Raw genomic sequence first — 18406 nt, 5'->3', positions numbered from 1 at the left:
CAACCTTAGGGCCATTCCCCTTTTGGGAAGCTGTTTGAAGGTTGGTTTTGTTTTTAAATAACTCTTAGGCTCTGTTTGCACGGTGTGTGTTTTGCTGGGTACATTACATTCTTTCATTTATTTATTTCTGGTGTCCCTTTCTCCATTCAGGAAGAGTCAGAGTGGCTTAGAGAGGCTTTGGACCGCTTCTCCCCAACCCCCCTGCCCTTTCCCCAAGTAACACAGTATTCTAAGTTTAGAATAGTGAAGTTTGGGTAGTACAGACATCAAAAGAAGCCCCAGCTCCCACTTCCTTGCAGCCAAACTGCTGCTTCCTACATCAGATTCTGAGGTTGCCACTAACTAAGTTAGGGTTAAAAAGTTTGAAGCTATGTCTTATGCATTAATTTCCCAAGACTAATTATTGTACTTGGCAGTCTGTAGGAACTTAATGGTTAAAAGATGTGAGGATGTATAGATAGCTGAAATGTAAGGAAAACTGATATAACTTGGTGGCTGAGTTCAACAAAGTTTTGAGCCTGGGTCACTGTAAAGTTGAGTATACTGGAAAAATAGATTTTGAGGGAAATCTATAATGAAAAGTTGAGTGTCTAACTCACATTACCAGGTAATGTCTTTTGGAAAGCTAAGAAACATCTTTTTAGGTGAGTCAATTATGCAGAAGCCCTATTTTCTTCTTACAGAAAATGCCACAAACTGAGTTTTTAATAACAAGAGATTAATCATTTTAAGACAGTGTTGAACTTAGGTTAAAACACAACTTGCCATATTTCCACTCTAATACCAATATATTTGAAATAATCATAACCAAAATTTTATTTACGGCATTTCATCACAAGTACTAATTCCTTTAGGAGGCAAGGTTTGAGGATTTCTTACAGTTCATGATGTCCAAGTGGAAATCTCTAATGGAGATTTGTGAATATTAACACTAATTGTAGACTGAGAAAACTGGTGCAATTAAAAAAAAAAATGCAGAAAGTGCAGAAGAACCTTCAAATATTTAAATAGATGGCAAAAGATTTTCCTTGCTACTTAAAACCTTTAAACACCCATGAACTAAAAGTAGAGAAAGGGTTTTCAGTCTGGTGATAGACAACATGACGCTTAGCAATTTCTTCATACCCTCATTTTAACATTCCTCAAGGGAATTGTAAACTACTGTGTGATCTTTTAGATTCCTTAATACATTTAAAGCATTTAAAAACATTAAACTTTTCATACTCATTAAAGTTCCTGAACAAATTAACAAAAATGTTACACTCAGCATTTCTCTCAGTGGATGTGGTTTTGTCCATGAAATCACCATGGTATGGAAGATGGGTTCCAGAAACCTGGGACTGGCTTCCAACACCAACCATGTACTAAACTGCTTAACCACAAGAGCCTGACCCTACAGAGCAGACCTCCAGGTGTCCCCATGCCCCTAAGTAGACTATTATTGGCTCACAGCCCAATTGGCCAGGTAGGGCCTTTGTCTTTACAAAGCCTTGAAAACCCAGTACCACGATTTGGACAATTTTTATTACAATTCGTAACTGTCACCCATCCTTAACAATGGCCTTCCTGCCAAACACTTGTATCCCGCTCAAGAAATTTAAGTGACTCTTTCCTTAATATAGAGAACAACGGTAGTTTATTACAGTGAAATTAGGGCCACGGTGGATCAGAAAGGTACACAGCTGCATCCTATCCCATAGAGACTAAGCTACAGGCCAAAGAGTTTGCTGTTATAAGTCCTTTACTTGGCCAAAGGACATGACTTTAAAAAACACAGTTATGCCTGGATAATCACGTCATCTACAGAACAGGTTAGCATGAATATGTACATGAGTTTGTCCTGTGTAAAAAAAGAGACATAAAATGTCATGAGTGAGTCAAATCCATCTGATCATCCTTCCATAGGACTTAATTTCTATGGAAAACAAGCTTTTCAAACGTATTAAGATAAACCCCTACAACATAGTAAATGTATATTCGTCTTTAAAAGACTGAAGACAGTGGGATTACAAATAACTTTGTGTTAGGGGCTTTCATAATAAAAAAAAGATCAATGTTACAAATCAACTTATACCATTAAAAAGCAAAAGCAGTCTCAACACCCCCTACTTGAACGAAAACTACCTGAAGTTTGTGCCCCTGAATTCACTGCTTGTTTCTGAACCTCACAATCTTTGGAAGCATGCCCCTCTTGTGCCTTTCACAGGTGAGCACCTCCATGTACTACATCGAACTCATCACTCACTAGTAGAGATGTGTACTCAAATTCAAATCCACTGAAAGTGTAAAGCCATCTGCTGCTCTGCTATGTATCTGACAAGTGTACAAACTTTTCTTAGTAGTATGCTTTCCCAGGTTTCCAACCTAGAGTTGCCACAGGCAGGTAAATCTGCATAGGTTGAGGAGTGATTTGGAGGAAACTAGGAAGATAAATATTTTCTTGCCTCTAGTAGGCAGTATTCCATTCAATCCCTCTACAAATGACTCCTCATAATTTCCATCATCATGTCTGCCAATTCAGTGATTCAGTCTGGGAATTAAGAAAACAAAAATGATTCCAGGGCCCCACCTTAGACCTGCCAAGATGCACCATACACGATCTCAGCAGGAGAGTCCAGAGATCCATCTTTCTCATAAGCTCTGCAGCTGATTCTCATGCAGACCAACTTTGGAAATGTCTGCACAAACCAGCACAGAGCTCAGGTGAACAAATGGTTTAAAGTAGGGAAGGAAAAGTTCCAATCATAAGCCTTAAAATAAAATTGGTAAGATATGACATGCTAACAGTATATCCAGAAGCAAATGTCAAACTTTAATAATAAAAACACCACAGAGAAGCAGTGTATTTTCCCATTAAATTAGGACACAGAAGAGCAATTAAAAAACGGGTTTTACTTCACACCACTGGTTTCTACGCTGAGGAACATCCATCAGAATTACCTGTGGAGGTTTTTAGGAATATTTGAAGTCCAGGCCTCCCTCCTGGAGGAGAGTGCAACAGGGGCCAAGACTTGGGTATTTTAAAAATCTCTTCAGGTAGCCCTGATGTTCTCTCTGGTCAAGGTGCTGATTTTAGGTTGACTGGGACACTCTGGGTTTTGGGGACCACTGCTTGGGGATCTGGGGTGCTTTTCTGGCAGATTTACTGAGAGTAGCAAAGAACTTAGCCTCTGGCTTTTTTGGAGTCTGTCTTAGGTCTTTTTTCCCCAGTGACGAGTTCATTTCTTTCTCTGTCTCTTCTTTGATTCTTGGCTTCTTTCCTGGGCCTTTACCTGGGGTGTCTGGCTTTGCAGGTCTGGAGGTCTTCAAAGCTGGAGGAGTCTTTCTCTTCTTCCCTAGAGGTGTGTTGGGACCAAGGTTCTTCTTTGGAGATTTCTTTACTGTGGCACATGTTTGCATCTCTACGATTACTTTAGCAGGCGTTTTGTCCATTGGTACCAGAAGAGGAATCTCCTCTTCAGATCCGTCTTCCACTTTCAATGGGGCTTTCACTCTGCTTGGCTCCTGCTTCTCAGGTCCTGTGCTACCCCCCTTCGGGGGGCCAGGGTCTTTCATCCGAGCACCACTGACTTCAGGAGGCACCTGACCTTTACTAAGGAGTTGGCTTTTTCTTTTTCTAGCCTCTCGTATTTCCCTTTTTCTTCTCTTCTTCTCCCTTTTTAATTTCAGTCTTTCTTTTTCTTTTTTCTTTAGTTTTTCTTTCTTCTTCGTCTCTTTTTTCTTCTGACCAGGAAGGCATATTCCTTTAGCATCATCCCAACTGCTCTTAAATGAAGAAAAGATTGGAAGGGCAGCCGATTTCTCAGTTTTCAGGTATAAGAGTTTCACACTCTTCCACTTCTCTGGCAATTTTTCCTATAGCCCTTTTGCAACAGCAACGACATTTTTAAGAATCTGTTGTAACATCATTCCAGTATGACCAGCGCGTATAGTACTGCAGGAACCAGTTTTAGAGATGTTTAAGACAGTTCCACCTATAGATTCATTGATCTCTTTTGATAAATCCTTGGCCAAAAGGTTAACAGATACTGGAACTTTTTTCTCAGATAAAAACGTTTCCCTGTGATGGAGGGTAAAAGCCACCTAATTCTTGCATCAGTAAGGAAGAAGTCAAAAACTACCCAAGAGACGGAGCTTGGCTTCATAGGGTTTATATTCCTTTTTTAAAAGTTCGGAGGGGGATAATCTGAGAAATTGTTTCAATTTTATGCTTGTTCAAAAGACTCCTGTAGAAATGTTCTATCTTTTCAGGAGTTAAATTGGGCTTATCCTTGGTGAATAAACAGACTTCTGCTAAATCTGACCGAATACTGTAAGGCAAAGACCTGCATTTTCTTCACCAGCAACTCCCGCTTGGGTTCGGTAGGGCTCTCTGGAGTCGAGGCTGAGCCTGGGGTCGAAGCTACATCCTCCATGGCCTTCTCACCTCGTGCAGACGTGCGCACGGATTCACCATGCTGCTTCTCCCTCACACGCGCGAGCCTAGGCCCAAAGCTGGAAGTGGATGCAAATACTTTTTTATTCACTGTTCAGATCACTCTGGGATTTATCGGGGCATGTGATGTTTTTTAATGTAGGCATTTAGAGCTCTCAGTTTCCCTCTGCACACTGCTTTTGCTGCATCCCATAAAGTTTTGCATTTTCTGTTTTAGTTTTCGTTCAGTGTTTAGAGCCAGGGAGAGTGTGGAGGAGTGTTGAGGGTCTGCTGCTCTCCTGTGGCCAGGGCCGAGGCACTCCGTTTGGGGGTTGTGCTTCCTTTTCCTGGGATTAAAGGTGCGCCAGAACCTGACTGACTGAATGGTTGATAGAGTCGTTTGCTTACAGAGCAGCCATGCATAAGGCACGGGACTGCCGTGCCCTGCCCTGTTTTAGCACCTGGCAGCACGGTTGATGAGACTTTTATAGTTAACTGAAGGGCTCGCTGTGGGTGTCGTGCACCTCCGTGGGGTTTTCTTTTTCGTTCTTATTCTAGTCATGTATGTATAATCTAAAACTGCTCCTTTTCACCACTGTCAATATATAATTCAGTTATGTTAATTATTTCACTGTGTTGTGCTGTCGTTTCCCCCATTTATTACTAAATCTCTTCCATCCCCCGCCCCCACGGAAACTGTGTACCCATAAAGCAGCAACTCTCCATCCCCTGTCCCCCCGGCCCTGGACACCTGTACCCTAATTTCTGTCTCTATGAACTTACTCATTCTAGATATTTCATATAAGTGAATCATTATTTGCCCTTTTAAAAAATATATATTTTTATTGACAAATCTTCACACACATAAAATCCATAGGTGAAGTACAATCAGTGGCTCACAGTATCATCACATTGTTGTGTATTCATCACCACGATCATTTTTTGAACATTTGTATCACTCCAGAAAAAGAAATAAAGAAAAAAAAGAAAAAACTCATACATCCCATGCCCCTTACCCCTCCCTTTCATTGGCCACTGGTATTTCTATCTATATAATTTATTTTACCCCTTATCCCCCCATTATTTATTTATTTTTATTCATATTTTTTTACTCATCTGTCCATACCCTGCATAAAAGGAGCATAGACACAAGGTTTTCACAACCATGTCAAAGCGTGTAAACTAAATCTTTATACATTTGTCTGCAAGAATCAGGGCTACTAGAACACAGCTCAACAGTTTCAGGCACTTGCCTCCAGCTACTCCAGTACACCATAAACTGAAAAGGTTTATCTAAATAATGTGTGAGAATAACCTCCAGGGCAGGCCACGGTGGCTCAGCAGGCAGACTTCTCGCCTGCCATGCCAGAGACTTGGGTTTGATTCCCGGTGCCTGCCCATGAAAAAAAAAAAAGAGAGAGTAACCTTCAGGATAACTGCTTAAATCTGTTTGAAATCTATCATCTGCTGAAACTTTATTTTGTCTTATTTTTCTCTTCCACCTTTTGGTCAAGAAGACTTTCTCAATCCCATGATGCCAGGTCCTGGTTTATCCCAGGATTTCTGTCACACATTGTCAGAAAGTTTTACATCCCTGGGAGTCATGTCCCATGTAGGGCGAAGGACAGTATGTTCACCTGCTGGGCTGGCTTAGAGAGAGAGGCCACATCTGAAAAATAAAAGAGGTTCTCAGTGGGTTACTCAGGCATAATTATAAGTAGACTTAGCCTATCCTTTGCAGGAATAAGTTTCATAGGGGCCAACCCCAAGATCGAGGGTTTAGCCTGTTGATTTGGTGTCCCTGCTGCTTGTGAGAATATCAGAAATTCTCCAAATGGGGAAGTTGACTATTTCTTACTTTCTCCCCAGTCCCCCAAGGGAATTTTGCAAATACTTCTTTATGCACTGCCCAAATTACTGTGAAATATATCAGGGCATCACACTAACCTGACAAATCCTCAAGATTTCTCATCCTATTCAAGATTCCATGTACTTATGGTATTCAACTAAACTGACCATACAAGTTAAATTAGGTAATGTACTACCCAAAATATAAATTTTATACCAAATGAACATCTCTCCCTTTAGTCTTACATAGAAGTTGGTGTTTTAAAATATGGATGGTATCCTCCCTTACCCTGTATTCTGATCTACCCCAGTCCTATCCAGATCGGCTTCATTTATATCTGTAGTCGAAGTCTGATCCTTGTTTCAACTTCTTAATCAGTTCCTGTATGGGGTACTGCTGACTTTCATAGCCTCAGAGCTCTAACTCTGAGTCTCAGGTGTCATTTAAATGCCTGACGTTTCTGGGAATGACCAAGTTATAGTATTAGCCCTTTTGTGCCTGGCTCCTTTCACTTAACATGATGTCTTCAAGGTTCATCCATGTGGTAATACGAATCAGAACTTAGCTCCTTTTTATGGGTGAATAATATTCCATTGTATGAACAGACCACATTTTATTTTATCCATTCATCTATTGATGGGCACTTGGGTTGCCTCCAACTTTTGGCTTTTTTTAATAATGCTATGATGAACATAGGTATATAAATATCTGTCTGAATCTCCTGATTGCAACTGTTATTTTCTGTTTTTAAAATAATGAATATTCTGGTAGTTATGAAGTGGTGTCTCATTGTGGTTTCCATTTGCATTTCCCTAGTGGCTAATGACATTGAACATCTTTTCATGTGCTTTTTATTCATTTGTATATCTTCTGAGAAATGTCTGTTCAGGTCCTTTGCCCATTTTTTTCTTTTAAACAGTTTTATTCATGCACTACAGAATCCTTCCAAAGTGTACAATCAATGACTCTCAGTATAATCACAGAGTTGTGCTTTCATTGCCACAATCAATTTTAGAACATTTTCATAGTTCCAAAAAGAAAAAACCCTATGCTCCTTAGAGCCCTCTATTATTGAAACTTCACTTTGGTGTGGTATCTTTATTGCCATTTATGGAAGAGCTTTAAGGTGTTATTGTTAACTGGAGTCAGTAGATTGCTCTAGGTGTATTTTTTTTTCCATATTCCACCCTATTATTAGCACCTTGTAATAGTGGCGTACATTTGTTTTAGTTCATGTAAGAATGTTCTTATATTTGCACAATTAACTGCAATTATTGTCCACAACAGGTTCACTGGGTTATACAGTCGCATGTTTTATCCTCTAGCTTTCCTTCTAGCAACATATACACAACTCTAAATTTAACCTTCCGGCTGCAACCGCATGTATAATTCAGTGCTGTTAATTATACTTACAATAATATGCTAACATCAGCTCTATCCATTTCCAAGCACTTAACGTCAATCTTATTAATAATTTCTACACAAATTAAGTGCCAGTTCTCCATTCTCTACCCTCATTCTGTTTTCTGGTAGCCTATATTCTAGAGATTAACTCGATGAGTTTGCCTATTATATTTAGTTTTTAATAGTGAGATCACACCATATTTGTGCTTTTCTGTCTGGCTTATTTCACTCAACGTAATGTCATCATGGTTCACCCATGTTGTCGCATGCATCAGGACTTCTTTCCTTCTTACAGCTGCATAATAGTGCATCTTATTATAGATTCCACAGTTTGTGAACCCATACATCAGTTGATAAGACACTTGGGTTGCTTCTTATCTTCTGGCAATTATGAATAATACCACTGTGAACATTGGATTGCAGATGTCTGTTTGCATCCCTGCTTTTAGTTCTTCTGAACCATCTGGAAGTTGCAGGTTTCTGAAAAATAAACTTAGTAAGTGAAACTTTTATAGAGTGTCAGATAGAGCTCTGAGTATTCTTTAAAGTTTACAGGAATACTGTTGGTTGGGACTGGGCATACATGACAATCTGCGGTATCTGGCTGAAGCTTGCATAAGAGTAGCCTCCAGCATAGCCTCTCAACTCTGTTTGAACTCTCTCAGCCACTGATACCTTATTTTGTAACATGTCCTTTCCCTCTTTTGGTCAGGAAGATGTTGTCAGTCCCACCGTGCCAGGGTCAGGCTCATCCTGGGAGTTGTGTCCCATGTTGTCACGGAGACTTTAACCCCTGGATGTCATGTCCCACGTAGAGGGGAGGGTAATGATGTTCCTTGTAGAGTTGGCCTTAGAGAAAGAGAGGCCATATCTGAGAACAAAAGGGGTTCTCTGGAAGTAACTCTTAGGCATTATTATAGGTAGGCTTAGCTTCTCCATTACAGATGTAAGTTTCATAAGAGCAAGCCTCAAGATCAAGGACTTTTAACCTATTAACTTGTTTTTGCCCATTTTTTAATTGGGTTGTTTGCTTTTTAGTGTTGAGTTGTGGGATTTCTTTACGTATTCTGAATGTTAAGCCCTTTCTGGGTATGTGGTTTCCCGGTGTTTTCTCCCATCGAGCAGCTGCCTTTCTGCCTCCTTGGCAGCGTCCTCTGGAGCACGGAAGGTGTTCATTCTGAGCAAGTCCCGCTGATCGCATTTTCCTTTTGCTGCTTGTGCTTTGGTGTAAGGTCTAAGACACCACTGCCTACTACAAGGTCTTGAAGATGCTTCCCTACATTTTTCTAGGAGTTTTATGGTAGTGGTTCTTATGTTTAGGACTTTAATCCATTTTGAGTTAATTTTTATATATGGCATTAGATGGGGGTGGCTGTCATTCTTTTGTATATGGATATCCAGTTCTCCCAACATCATGTATTAAAGAGACTGTTCTGTTCCAATTGAGTGGACTTGGGGGCCTTGTCAGAAATTGATGGACCGTAGATATGTGAGGGTCTGTTTGTGAACTCAGTTTAATTCCATTGATCAGTATGCTTACTTCGTGCCAGTACCATGCTGTTTGACATCGCGGCTTTATGGTATGCTTTTAAGTTAGGAAGTGTTAGTCTTCCTACTTCGTCCTTCGTTTTCAAGATGGTTTTGGCTATTTAGGGGTATTTATCCTACCATGTAAATTTGATAGTTGCCTTTTGCATTTCTGCAAAGTAGACTGCTAGAATTTTGATTGGGATTGAGTTGAATCTATAAGTCAATTTGGGTAGAATTGACATCTTAATAATATTTAATCTTCTACTCCATGAACCTGGAATGTCCTTCCATTTATTCAGGTCTTCTTTGATTATGTTTTGTAAGTTTCTATGTATGAGTCCTTTACATTCTGGGTTCAGTTTATTCCTATATATATATATATAGATATATATAGATATAGATATATAAATGTATATATATGTATGTATATATATGTGTGTGTGTATATATATATATATAGTTTCAAAGTACATTTTAACAAGTAGTAACAGAAGAGATTTCAAAGTTTGATGTGGGTTATAGTTCCGCAATTTCAAGTTTTCCTTGTAGCTGCTCAGAGACACTGGAGACTAAACAGAAATATCAATACAATGATTCAGTAGCCATGTTCATTTGTTAAATCCTATTTTCTCTGCATAACTCCTCCTTCTCCTTTGATCCTTTTCCTAGTCTTTAGGAATATTTGGGTTATGCCCAGTCTAACTTTTTTCTTGTTGGAAAGGGGTATTGACAATGTGGGGTGGGGTTGAACTGGTTGATGTTCTTGGACATACTGGCACCTCTGAGTGTCAGAACCTAGCTGAACTGGAACCATCTGAAGGTTTTAGGTTTCTGGGATGTAAACCTAGTGCGTGCAACTTTTATCAGCTCTCAGATAGAGCCCTGGGTGGTCTGTGAGGTTAACAGCAGGGGTTTGGGTTGGGGTTTGGCGAACTGTAGCCATTAATAACATCTGGCTGAAGCTTGCAGAAGAGTAGCCTCCAGAGTAGCCTCTGGACTCGGTGTGAACTTTCTTAGCCACTGAAACCTTATTTTGTTACAAGTCTTTTCCCATGTTAATCAAGAAGGCATTGTGGACCTCACTATCACTGTGCCAGGGCCAGCTCGTGCCAGAGAGATTCACATTGAGGCTCTTAAGCTATAAAACCTCTTAAAATTGCTTAGTAGTTAAATGAGATAGCTGTCATTGTTGGTTATGATTTTTCTTCTTTTGTTTTAAACCAATCTGTCTAGTCAAATGGCGTGAACTTTTTGCAGCATTACCCCTCAGAATCCCCAGGACACTGAGAACTTCTGCAGCCCCAAGTGGTGTGTGCTTGGCCTCCAGGGAGTCCAGGGAGGCCCCCAGAATACCCTGGGGATGTGATTCTGGGTGATGTGGGAGGAAATAGCTTGTTTCACGTCTTTGCTCAAGTCTTTCCTGCGTCAGTCCAGTGGGCCCTAAGTGAATTTTACCTAAGTGAGGTGCCTGCACATCCTCAGACTTAATCTTCTTTTTTTTAATTATTAATTTTATTATTCTTTAAAATTTTTATTACTAAAACAACATACAAATACACAGACATTCCATACATGGTGTACAATCGGTGGCTCACAGTATCATCACATACTTGTGTATTCATCGCCATGATCATTTTTTGAACATTTGCATGCCTCCAGAAGAAGAAGTAAAGAAGAAAAAGCTCACACATCCCATACCCCTCACCCCTCCCTCTCATTGACTGCTAGTATTTCCATTTACCTGGTTTGGTTTTAGTTAGCCTTCTTACCATCAGCTCTGTCTTAGAGAACAATAGGAGACAGAACCCCAGTCCCCACTGAGCGCCATGGTCTGCCGTGTTCTTTTTTTTTTTTTTTAATTCACACTAAGTTCCAGATTTCCAGTAATTTGGAAAAATGTTTAAATCTCTTTCAGTGCTCTTATTGTCTTTCGATTTTTTGTTGTTATTGTTGTACGCTGTATGGCAGGGTCACATTTAATTCTTTTTCCATGTGAGTATCCTGTTATCTCAGTACCATTTGTTTCTTTTTTTGTTTGTTTGTTTTGCTTGTTTGTTTATTTTGGGGGGAAGTTCATGGGCTGGGAATTGAACCCTGATCTCCTGCCTGGCAGGCAAAAATTCCCACTGAACTACCCTCGTACCCCCCCCCATGCCTTTTAATTTATATTAGACTTTTAGTTTCATGTCCTAAGTTAAGTCTTAGTAACTTAATTGTAAATAGCTTGAGGGCAGACAAGCATTTAGTCTTTGTGTACCCCTCAGCATCCATTAAAATATGTTACACAAAATAGAGATGCTCATTAACAACTACATGAATAAATATCAATGAATTCTCATGATTTGCTTCTTTCTTCATTTCTGCTCATGCCCCACTGGTAGGAATTCTGTCTTGTGGCCACATACAACTATATGGTAGGCTGGAAAATGCTGTCACTCACTTTTGTCCTAGAAACACAGATAGGTTCGTTGGTCTTATTCGGTGTGTTCTTGAGGATGGGATCTGGTCAATGGTATGTGGGTAAAATTCCATTCCACTATCCCCTTGGCGATAGTGGAGCCATTAGGTGGAAGGATTTAGGTCCCTGAAACACTGTGTGGATCTCTGCCAGCCAGAGACCTTGACTCAAGGAAGGCCAATGTCTGTTACATGGGAGGGCACGTGGCTGGCGTCTGCTGGTTCTTGTTCTCAGTTCTGTTGCTTCCAGCTTCTGATGCCTGTGGTTTCCTCTCGCACACGAGTGGTGCCTGTGGACCTTCACTCGGCTCCCCTGGGACACAGCTCTGGGTTTCGGCTTGCTGAGCATCTCAGGGAGGTGCACAGCGACGTCTGCTGGGCTCTGCCCGTGTCTCGGCAGCTGCTCTCTGTCGGCGCTCCAGGCGTGGCCACGTGTCTACATCTCTTCTGGCTCTGTTGCTCCTGTTCCCCAGGTGTCTGTATCTGAGGTTTCTCCAAAATGTTTCCCCTTTCAAAGGGCTCCAGTAAATTTATTCCTAGATATTTGATTCTTTAGTTGCTATTGTAAATGGAATTTGTTCTTGATTTCTTCCTCAGATTGCTCGTTATTAGTATATATAAACAGTACTGATATTTTGCGTGTTGATCTTGTATGCTGCCACTTTGCGGGACTCATTTATTAGCCCTAGTAGCTTTGTTGTAGACTTTTCACCTTTGCCCATTTTTTTTTTTTTTTTTTTTTAAAGATAGAGGAAGGAAAGGAAGGAAAGAAAGACAGAGAAGGAAGGAAGGATGGAAGGAAGGAAGGGAGGAAGAAAGGGAAACATCTTTATTTTTATTATATTTTGTTTGTTTGTTTGTTTTTTACATGGGCTGGGGCCGGGAATCGAACCGGGGTCCTCCGGCATGGCAGGCAAGCACTCTTGCCCGCTGAGCCACCGCGGCCCGCCCACCTTTGCCCATTTTTAAATTGTGTCATTTATCTTTTTTGGTTGAGTTGTAGCAGTTCTTTATGTATTTTGGAAATTAAACCCTATTTTTCAGGTATATTATATTTGCAACTATTTTCTCCCATTCTGTTATCTTTTCACTTTCTTGATAATGTCCTTTGATGCACAAAAAATTTTAATTTTGATGAAATTCCAGTTTTTCTTGTTTCCTTTGTTGCTATGCTTTAGTGTAATGTATAAGAATCTTTTGCCAATTCCAAGGCCATGACTGTGTTCCCCTCTTTTATCTTCTAAGAGTTTTATGGTTTTGTCTTGGATCCATTTTTAGGTCCATTTTAGGTCTTTGATCCATTTTTGAATTGATTTGTGTATATGGTATGAGGAAAGGCTCCACATTTATTCTTTTGCATGTCGATTTCCAGGTTTCCCAGAAACATTTGTTGCAGAGACTTTTCTTTCCTCATCAAAATAGCCCTGGCTCCTTGGTCAAAATTCACCTGGCCATAAATGTGTTTATTTCTGTGTTTTTAGTTCTGTGTTGTTGGTCTGTCTGACCTTACACCAGCATCACTCCAGTTTCATTATTGTGTCTTTGTAATCAGTTCTGAAGTGGGGAAGCGTGAGACCTCTCAGCTTGTTCCTCTTTTTCGGTATAGTTTTGGCTGTTCCAGGCCCCGTATGCTTTCTGCTGAATTTGAGGATTGGTCTTTCTATGTCTGCGAAACAGGCTGCCGGAATTTTGATAAAACATATTCTTTATTTATAGTTTTGTATTATGGTCTTAAATCTAACCCTCTAACCGGTATCCCAAGAGGTCCACAGCCAGCACTGCTTTCTGTGCACCGCCTGAGGGGTGGGCCGCATGGCCGCAGCGGTCCTGCTGGACAAGGAGGGCTCCCTGCCATACCCTGCTAGGTCCTGAGTCTCATCCCTGCTGTGGGGCTGACCCCCAAGCCGTGGGGCAGGCACCACCTTCAGAGCTTGGCACCCAGGCCTGTGCAGTGATGGATGGAGCTCCCCTCGGGGTCTGCGCCCTGCCCCGCTCGTCTGAGGACGCCGGGCATGCCATGTGGGTGCTCGCCACAGTGGGGACTTGCGGGCTGAGCCTCTCGGGGCGGCGGAGCCACTGTGGACTGTTGCAGAGCCCTGGCTGGAGGAAGCATGCACGCGCTCTAAGCGTGCCCCGGACCGCATTCCGTCCCAAGCCCCTCTCTGCTGCCGTCCGCTAACGGGTGTGCCCTCTTCCAGTTTCTCCGCATCTGTGCTGACCTCTTCCGCCTGGTCCCGTTCCTCGTCTTTGTGGTGGTGCCCTTCATGGAGTTCCTGCTTCCTGTGGCCGTGAAGCTGTTCCCCAGCATGCTGCCGTCCACCTTCGAGACCCAGTCTGCCAAGGTGGGGGGCGGGCGGGGGGAGCGGGGGCGGGGCAGGCCAGGAGCAGGGGTGGACGGGAGTACACGGGGGCGGGTCAGGGGTGGACGGGGAGGCAGGGGGTGGACGGGGGTACACGGGGGCGGGCTGGGGGTGGGTGGGGAGGTGGGGGGTGGACGGGGAGGCAGGGGGTGGACGGGGGTACACAGGGGCGGGCTGGGGGTGGGTGGGGAGGTGGGGGGTGGACGGGGAGGCAGGGGGTGGACGGGGGTACACAGGGGCGGGCTGGGGGTGGGTGGGGAGGTGGGGGGTGGACGGGGAGGCAGGGGGTGGACAGGGGTACACAGGGGCGGGCTGGGGGTGGGTGGGGAGGTGGGGGGTGGATGGGGAGGCAGGGGGTGGACGGGGGTACACAGGGGCGGGCCGGGGGTGGGTGGGGAGGCAGGGGAGTGGACAGGGGCGGGTGGGGGGCAGGCGGGAGGCGCTCGCTCACGGAGTCAGTCGCTCTCTTGTTCTTGCCGAGGTGGTTTTACTGCTTCTGTGTCTTTGGAGTTCCGTCCTGCTCTGTTCTAATTTTTAATGGACTCTGGAATTCTAATTTGTTCTCTTCAAGTGTCTTATAAGTGGGTTTCTGGAGCACTGAAAGCAGGAGCCAAGCCCTTGGTGGGCCATGGGTCAGCATGGCATGGGTGGGCAGCTGCTGCCTGCAGTCACGTCTTGCCCCACACACGCTCCAGCTCCCCTTGCTGAGGGTCGCCCATGGCTGGGTCTGCGCTGCGGTGGGGGTAGGGGTCGTGGCAGACCACGTGGCCCCCAGAGCCCGAGAGCTCTGCCCTCGGCTCCCTCACGGAGAGGGAGCCATGTAGGCATTAAGGCCGTGAAGTAGGAAACCCCCACATGCCCTGCCCTGGAGGGGAGCCTTCGCTCCGTCTGTCATAAGTGTGCAACAGCGTGTGCTAGTGCACCAGAGTGAGTGTGAGGGTGAGTGTGTACTGGCTTGAGATGTATGAGTTTTCTGCTGCGAGTCAGTCCGGCGGTGAAGCCGCCACCCTGGATGTGGCTGCTGTGCTGAGGCTTGGTGGCCGGAGGGGTGAGGCAGGGGCAGGGTGTTGGGGTCTCGGGGCGCGGGGGTGGGGCCCAGAGCCTGGGCGGCAGCTCCCTCTCTGGCCGCTGCAGGAGGAGAAGATGAAGAAGGAGCTGCGGGTCAAGCTGGAGCTGGCCAGGTTCCTGCAGGACACCATCGAGGAGATGGCCCTGAAGAACAAGGCCGCCAAGGGCAGCGCCACCAGGGACTTCTCGGCCTTCTTCCAGAAGGTGCTGGTGGGGCCGGGGCCTGGTCTGGGGTCGGCGCGCAGGGCGCCCTGCCGCGGGGCCGGGGGGCCTAGCTCCTGTGTGCTCTGCCAGGAGTCACCCTCCTGTGTCCTCGGCGGGTAAGTCTGCTGTTCGTGGGACCCGGGCCCATGGTGACCCTCAAGCCTGGCCTCGGTGCTCGGGGTCATGGAGACGTGGGCAGATGAGGACCCCAGACCTGATGGTCGGGGCTGAACTGAACCCTCCGCCATGGTCGGTCAGAGGGTCCCTCAGCGAGCTGTGGGCCGGCAGCCCCAAGGCAGGGAGGGAAGCACAGGGCTTGCCTGGGGGTGTCTGGACAGGCATTGCCATGAGGACCGGGGGTGGGGGTGGGGGTGGGGGGGGCTCGGCTGGCACACTACCCAGCCACTTGGGGGTGCCAGGGAGGCCCCTTCCCAACGCCAAGCACAGGGAACAACACGTGCAAACCCTGGGGCTGCAGAATCCCACTCCACAGCAAGTGCCCCCCTCTCCTCCCTCCTGGCCCCCTCCCCTCCCTCCCTCCCTATCCCCTCCCTCCCATCCTCACCCTCTCCCCTCCTCCCTGCCCCTCCCTCCCATCCCTACTCTCTCCCCTCCTCCCTGCCCCTCCCTACCTCCCCACCCCCTCCCCTCCTCCCTGCCCCTCCCTACCTCCCCACCCCCTCCCCTCCTCCCTGCCCCTCCCTACCTCCCCACCCCCTCCCCTCCTCCCTGCCCCTCCCTACCTCCCCACCCCCTCCCCTCCTCCCTGCCCCTCCCTACCTCCCCACCCCCTCCCCTCCTCCCCCTCCCACTCAGGCTCTGGCCCACAGGCCTGGGGCCTGCCTAGGCAGGAGAGTTCAGCAATTAGAGTCACAGGTGTGAGGTGCAGCCCCCAAAGGAGGTGGGGTGGGGTTGGGGGTCCCCTCATCCTGGGGTCTCTTGTTTCTGGGTATCCCAAGGCTGCTCAGTCAGTTCAGGCATTTGACCCCAAAACACTAGCAGCGTGACCCAGTGGGTGACCCTTGGGGTTTTGCAGATCCGTGAGACCGGCGAAAGGCCCAGCAACGAGGAAATCATGCGCTTTTCCAAATTATTTGAAGATGAGCTGACTCTGGACAACCTCACACGGCAGCAGCTGGTGGCCCTTTGCAAACTGCTGGAGCTACAGTCCATCGGCACCAACAACTTCCTGCGTTTCCAGCTCATCATGAGGCTGCGCTCCATCAAGGCTGACGACAGGGTGGGCTGCAGGGCGGGGGCAGGGAGGGGAGGGCGAGCAGAGGGGAGGGGTGCAGGAAGCTGCTGTTCGGAAACCCAGGCCGTGAGCCACGTGTCGTCTGCCCTCCTTGCTCCGTGTGCGCGTGAGTGCATGTGCAGGTACTGTGTGGGTGTGTGCATGTGTGTATAAATAGGTTTGGGGATTGGGCCACCCATGTGATTTACACCTGGTACTGTGTTATGGGACCCTCCCATCACCAAATACTCATTGAAAATGCATTCTCACAGCTGCTTGACATTTCATTACGTGAATGCATCATGATTTGTTTGGATATTACTTTTGCTGGCTTTTTGCCATCCTAAACACAGCAGCATCTTTAAACATAGATTTTCATTCCAGACCTTGAATAATTTCCTTAAAAATAATGACCAAGAACTGGGTCAAAGGATGGGAAGTCAAAACCGGTCTCGGCTCCCCCCTTTGCTGAGTCTCCCAGAGGGGCCCTGACCCCAGGTGCCCCTCCCCAGCTGGTCAGCCACAAGCAGCGGCCCGTGACTAGCAGCCACATGGCCACGTGCTTTTCTTTTGGTGGCAAGGGGTGGCTCTTACCTGTAGTTTTCTCTGGAAGGATTAGTGGTGGCAGTTAGAAATGCTCTTTCTAAATTTGAAGTTTGTTAGAACGATGTGTTGAGCCCTTATTGTTACTTTTCGACAGCACGGTTTAAAACTGGAGTGCCTGGACGGGGAGTCGGGGGCTTCCCCGCGTGTGATGGCAGCACTTCCTGGCCGCACACCAAGTGTTTGCACTCGTGACTGGAGGCCTGCCCTTCCCCCCCCACACACACACACACACACATGCACAGCTCTGGCCACAGCCAGGGGCTCTCTCGTCCTCCTGGGCCAGGGCCGTGGGGCCTCCGGAGTAATGGGTGTTTGGAGACCTGCCCTGATGCCAGGCCTTGAGTCACCCGTCACTGGTGGCTTCTCACACCTTGGTTCAGACGAGCACCGCCACCTCGCTGACTTCACACAGCATTCTCTGCCACTGAGCACCGAGAGCCCTGCTGCACAGAGACCAGGAGTCAGACGTCCCGCATGCAGCCTGATGGGGAAGTGGCCCCCAGAACCAGTCCATAGCGGTATCCGACCGATGTTTGCTGCTGCTGTGTTGTCCTGCAAAGTTCAACACTTTGTGGCGCCCAGGGAGCCGCTATATGCTGCCCCATCCATAAAAAGAAAGAGCTAGACATGCCTCGTGCGGTACAGAGCGGGAGAGGGCTGGAGTTCTGGGGAGATTTTGGCTGTGGGGCTGAGAGGACAGATGTGTGTGGTGAGCCCATGCTGATCTCCTATCTCGCTGCTCAGCCGTCATGGAGATCTGCGGTGCAGGGGCTGCCTTGTTCTCTGCGTTTTCCCGGGGAGGAGGTTGAAGCAGGGCGTGGGAAGGCTCTTGCATCTGCCCACGTCTTTTCCTTGGACCACGGACCACAGCCTCCGCTGAATATCGTTGTCCAAGTCTGCTGGACTTCGACATCTCTTCAGTCTTGCCGACCAGTGAACCACTGTGGGAATTTTGTAACTATCGTTTGTAAATGATGACTGGCTTAAACCCACTATGATCAGAAAATATAGTCTGAATTACCACCTGCATTAACTCGGGTTCTCTAGAGTAACAGAATCAGCAAGAGTTATCTGTAAGTATAAAATTTATAAAAGTGCAGAAGACTCTCCCCTTAGCTGATTGCAAATGCAATCAGCTGTGGATGCTGCCAATGCGATCGTGATTTAAGTCCATGAAATGTCCTCATGGCAAAGAACAGGCCGGCACTTGCTCGACCAGACAGCCCGGCACCATCACCTGGCCAAGTTGATGCATGGACCTGACCATGACACCACCTTTT

At 46.0% G+C, this 18406-nt stretch overlaps 1 protein-coding gene and 1 pseudogene across 2 annotated transcripts in view; one reads left to right on the top strand and one right to left on the bottom strand.

Moving 5' to 3' along the window:
- Positions 1-18406, top strand: part of LETM1 (leucine zipper and EF-hand containing transmembrane protein 1) — a 103295-nt gene that overhangs the window by 63067 nt on the left and 21822 nt on the right. For both annotated transcript variants that reach the window (XM_077136217.1, XM_077136218.1), the window contains exons 4-6: positions 13853-13996; positions 15149-15286; positions 16323-16526. In XM_077136217.1, coding sequence (XP_076992332.1) covers positions 13853-13996; positions 15149-15286; positions 16323-16526 — 486 coding nt within the window. The remainder of the gene's footprint in view (positions 1-13852; positions 13997-15148; positions 15287-16322; positions 16527-18406) is intronic.
- LOC143663690 (ribosomal L1 domain-containing protein 1 pseudogene) lies at positions 3025-13798 on the bottom strand (annotated as a pseudogene).

Source organism: Tamandua tetradactyla, chromosome 19 (genome assembly GCF_023851605.1).
Source record: "Tamandua tetradactyla isolate mTamTet1 chromosome 19, mTamTet1.pri, whole genome shotgun sequence".
Classification (NCBI taxonomy): Eukaryota; Metazoa; Chordata; class Mammalia; order Pilosa; family Myrmecophagidae; genus Tamandua; species Tamandua tetradactyla.
The sequence above is the reverse complement of the archived record's forward strand: the minus strand, read 5'-3'. Positions and strand labels throughout refer to the sequence as shown.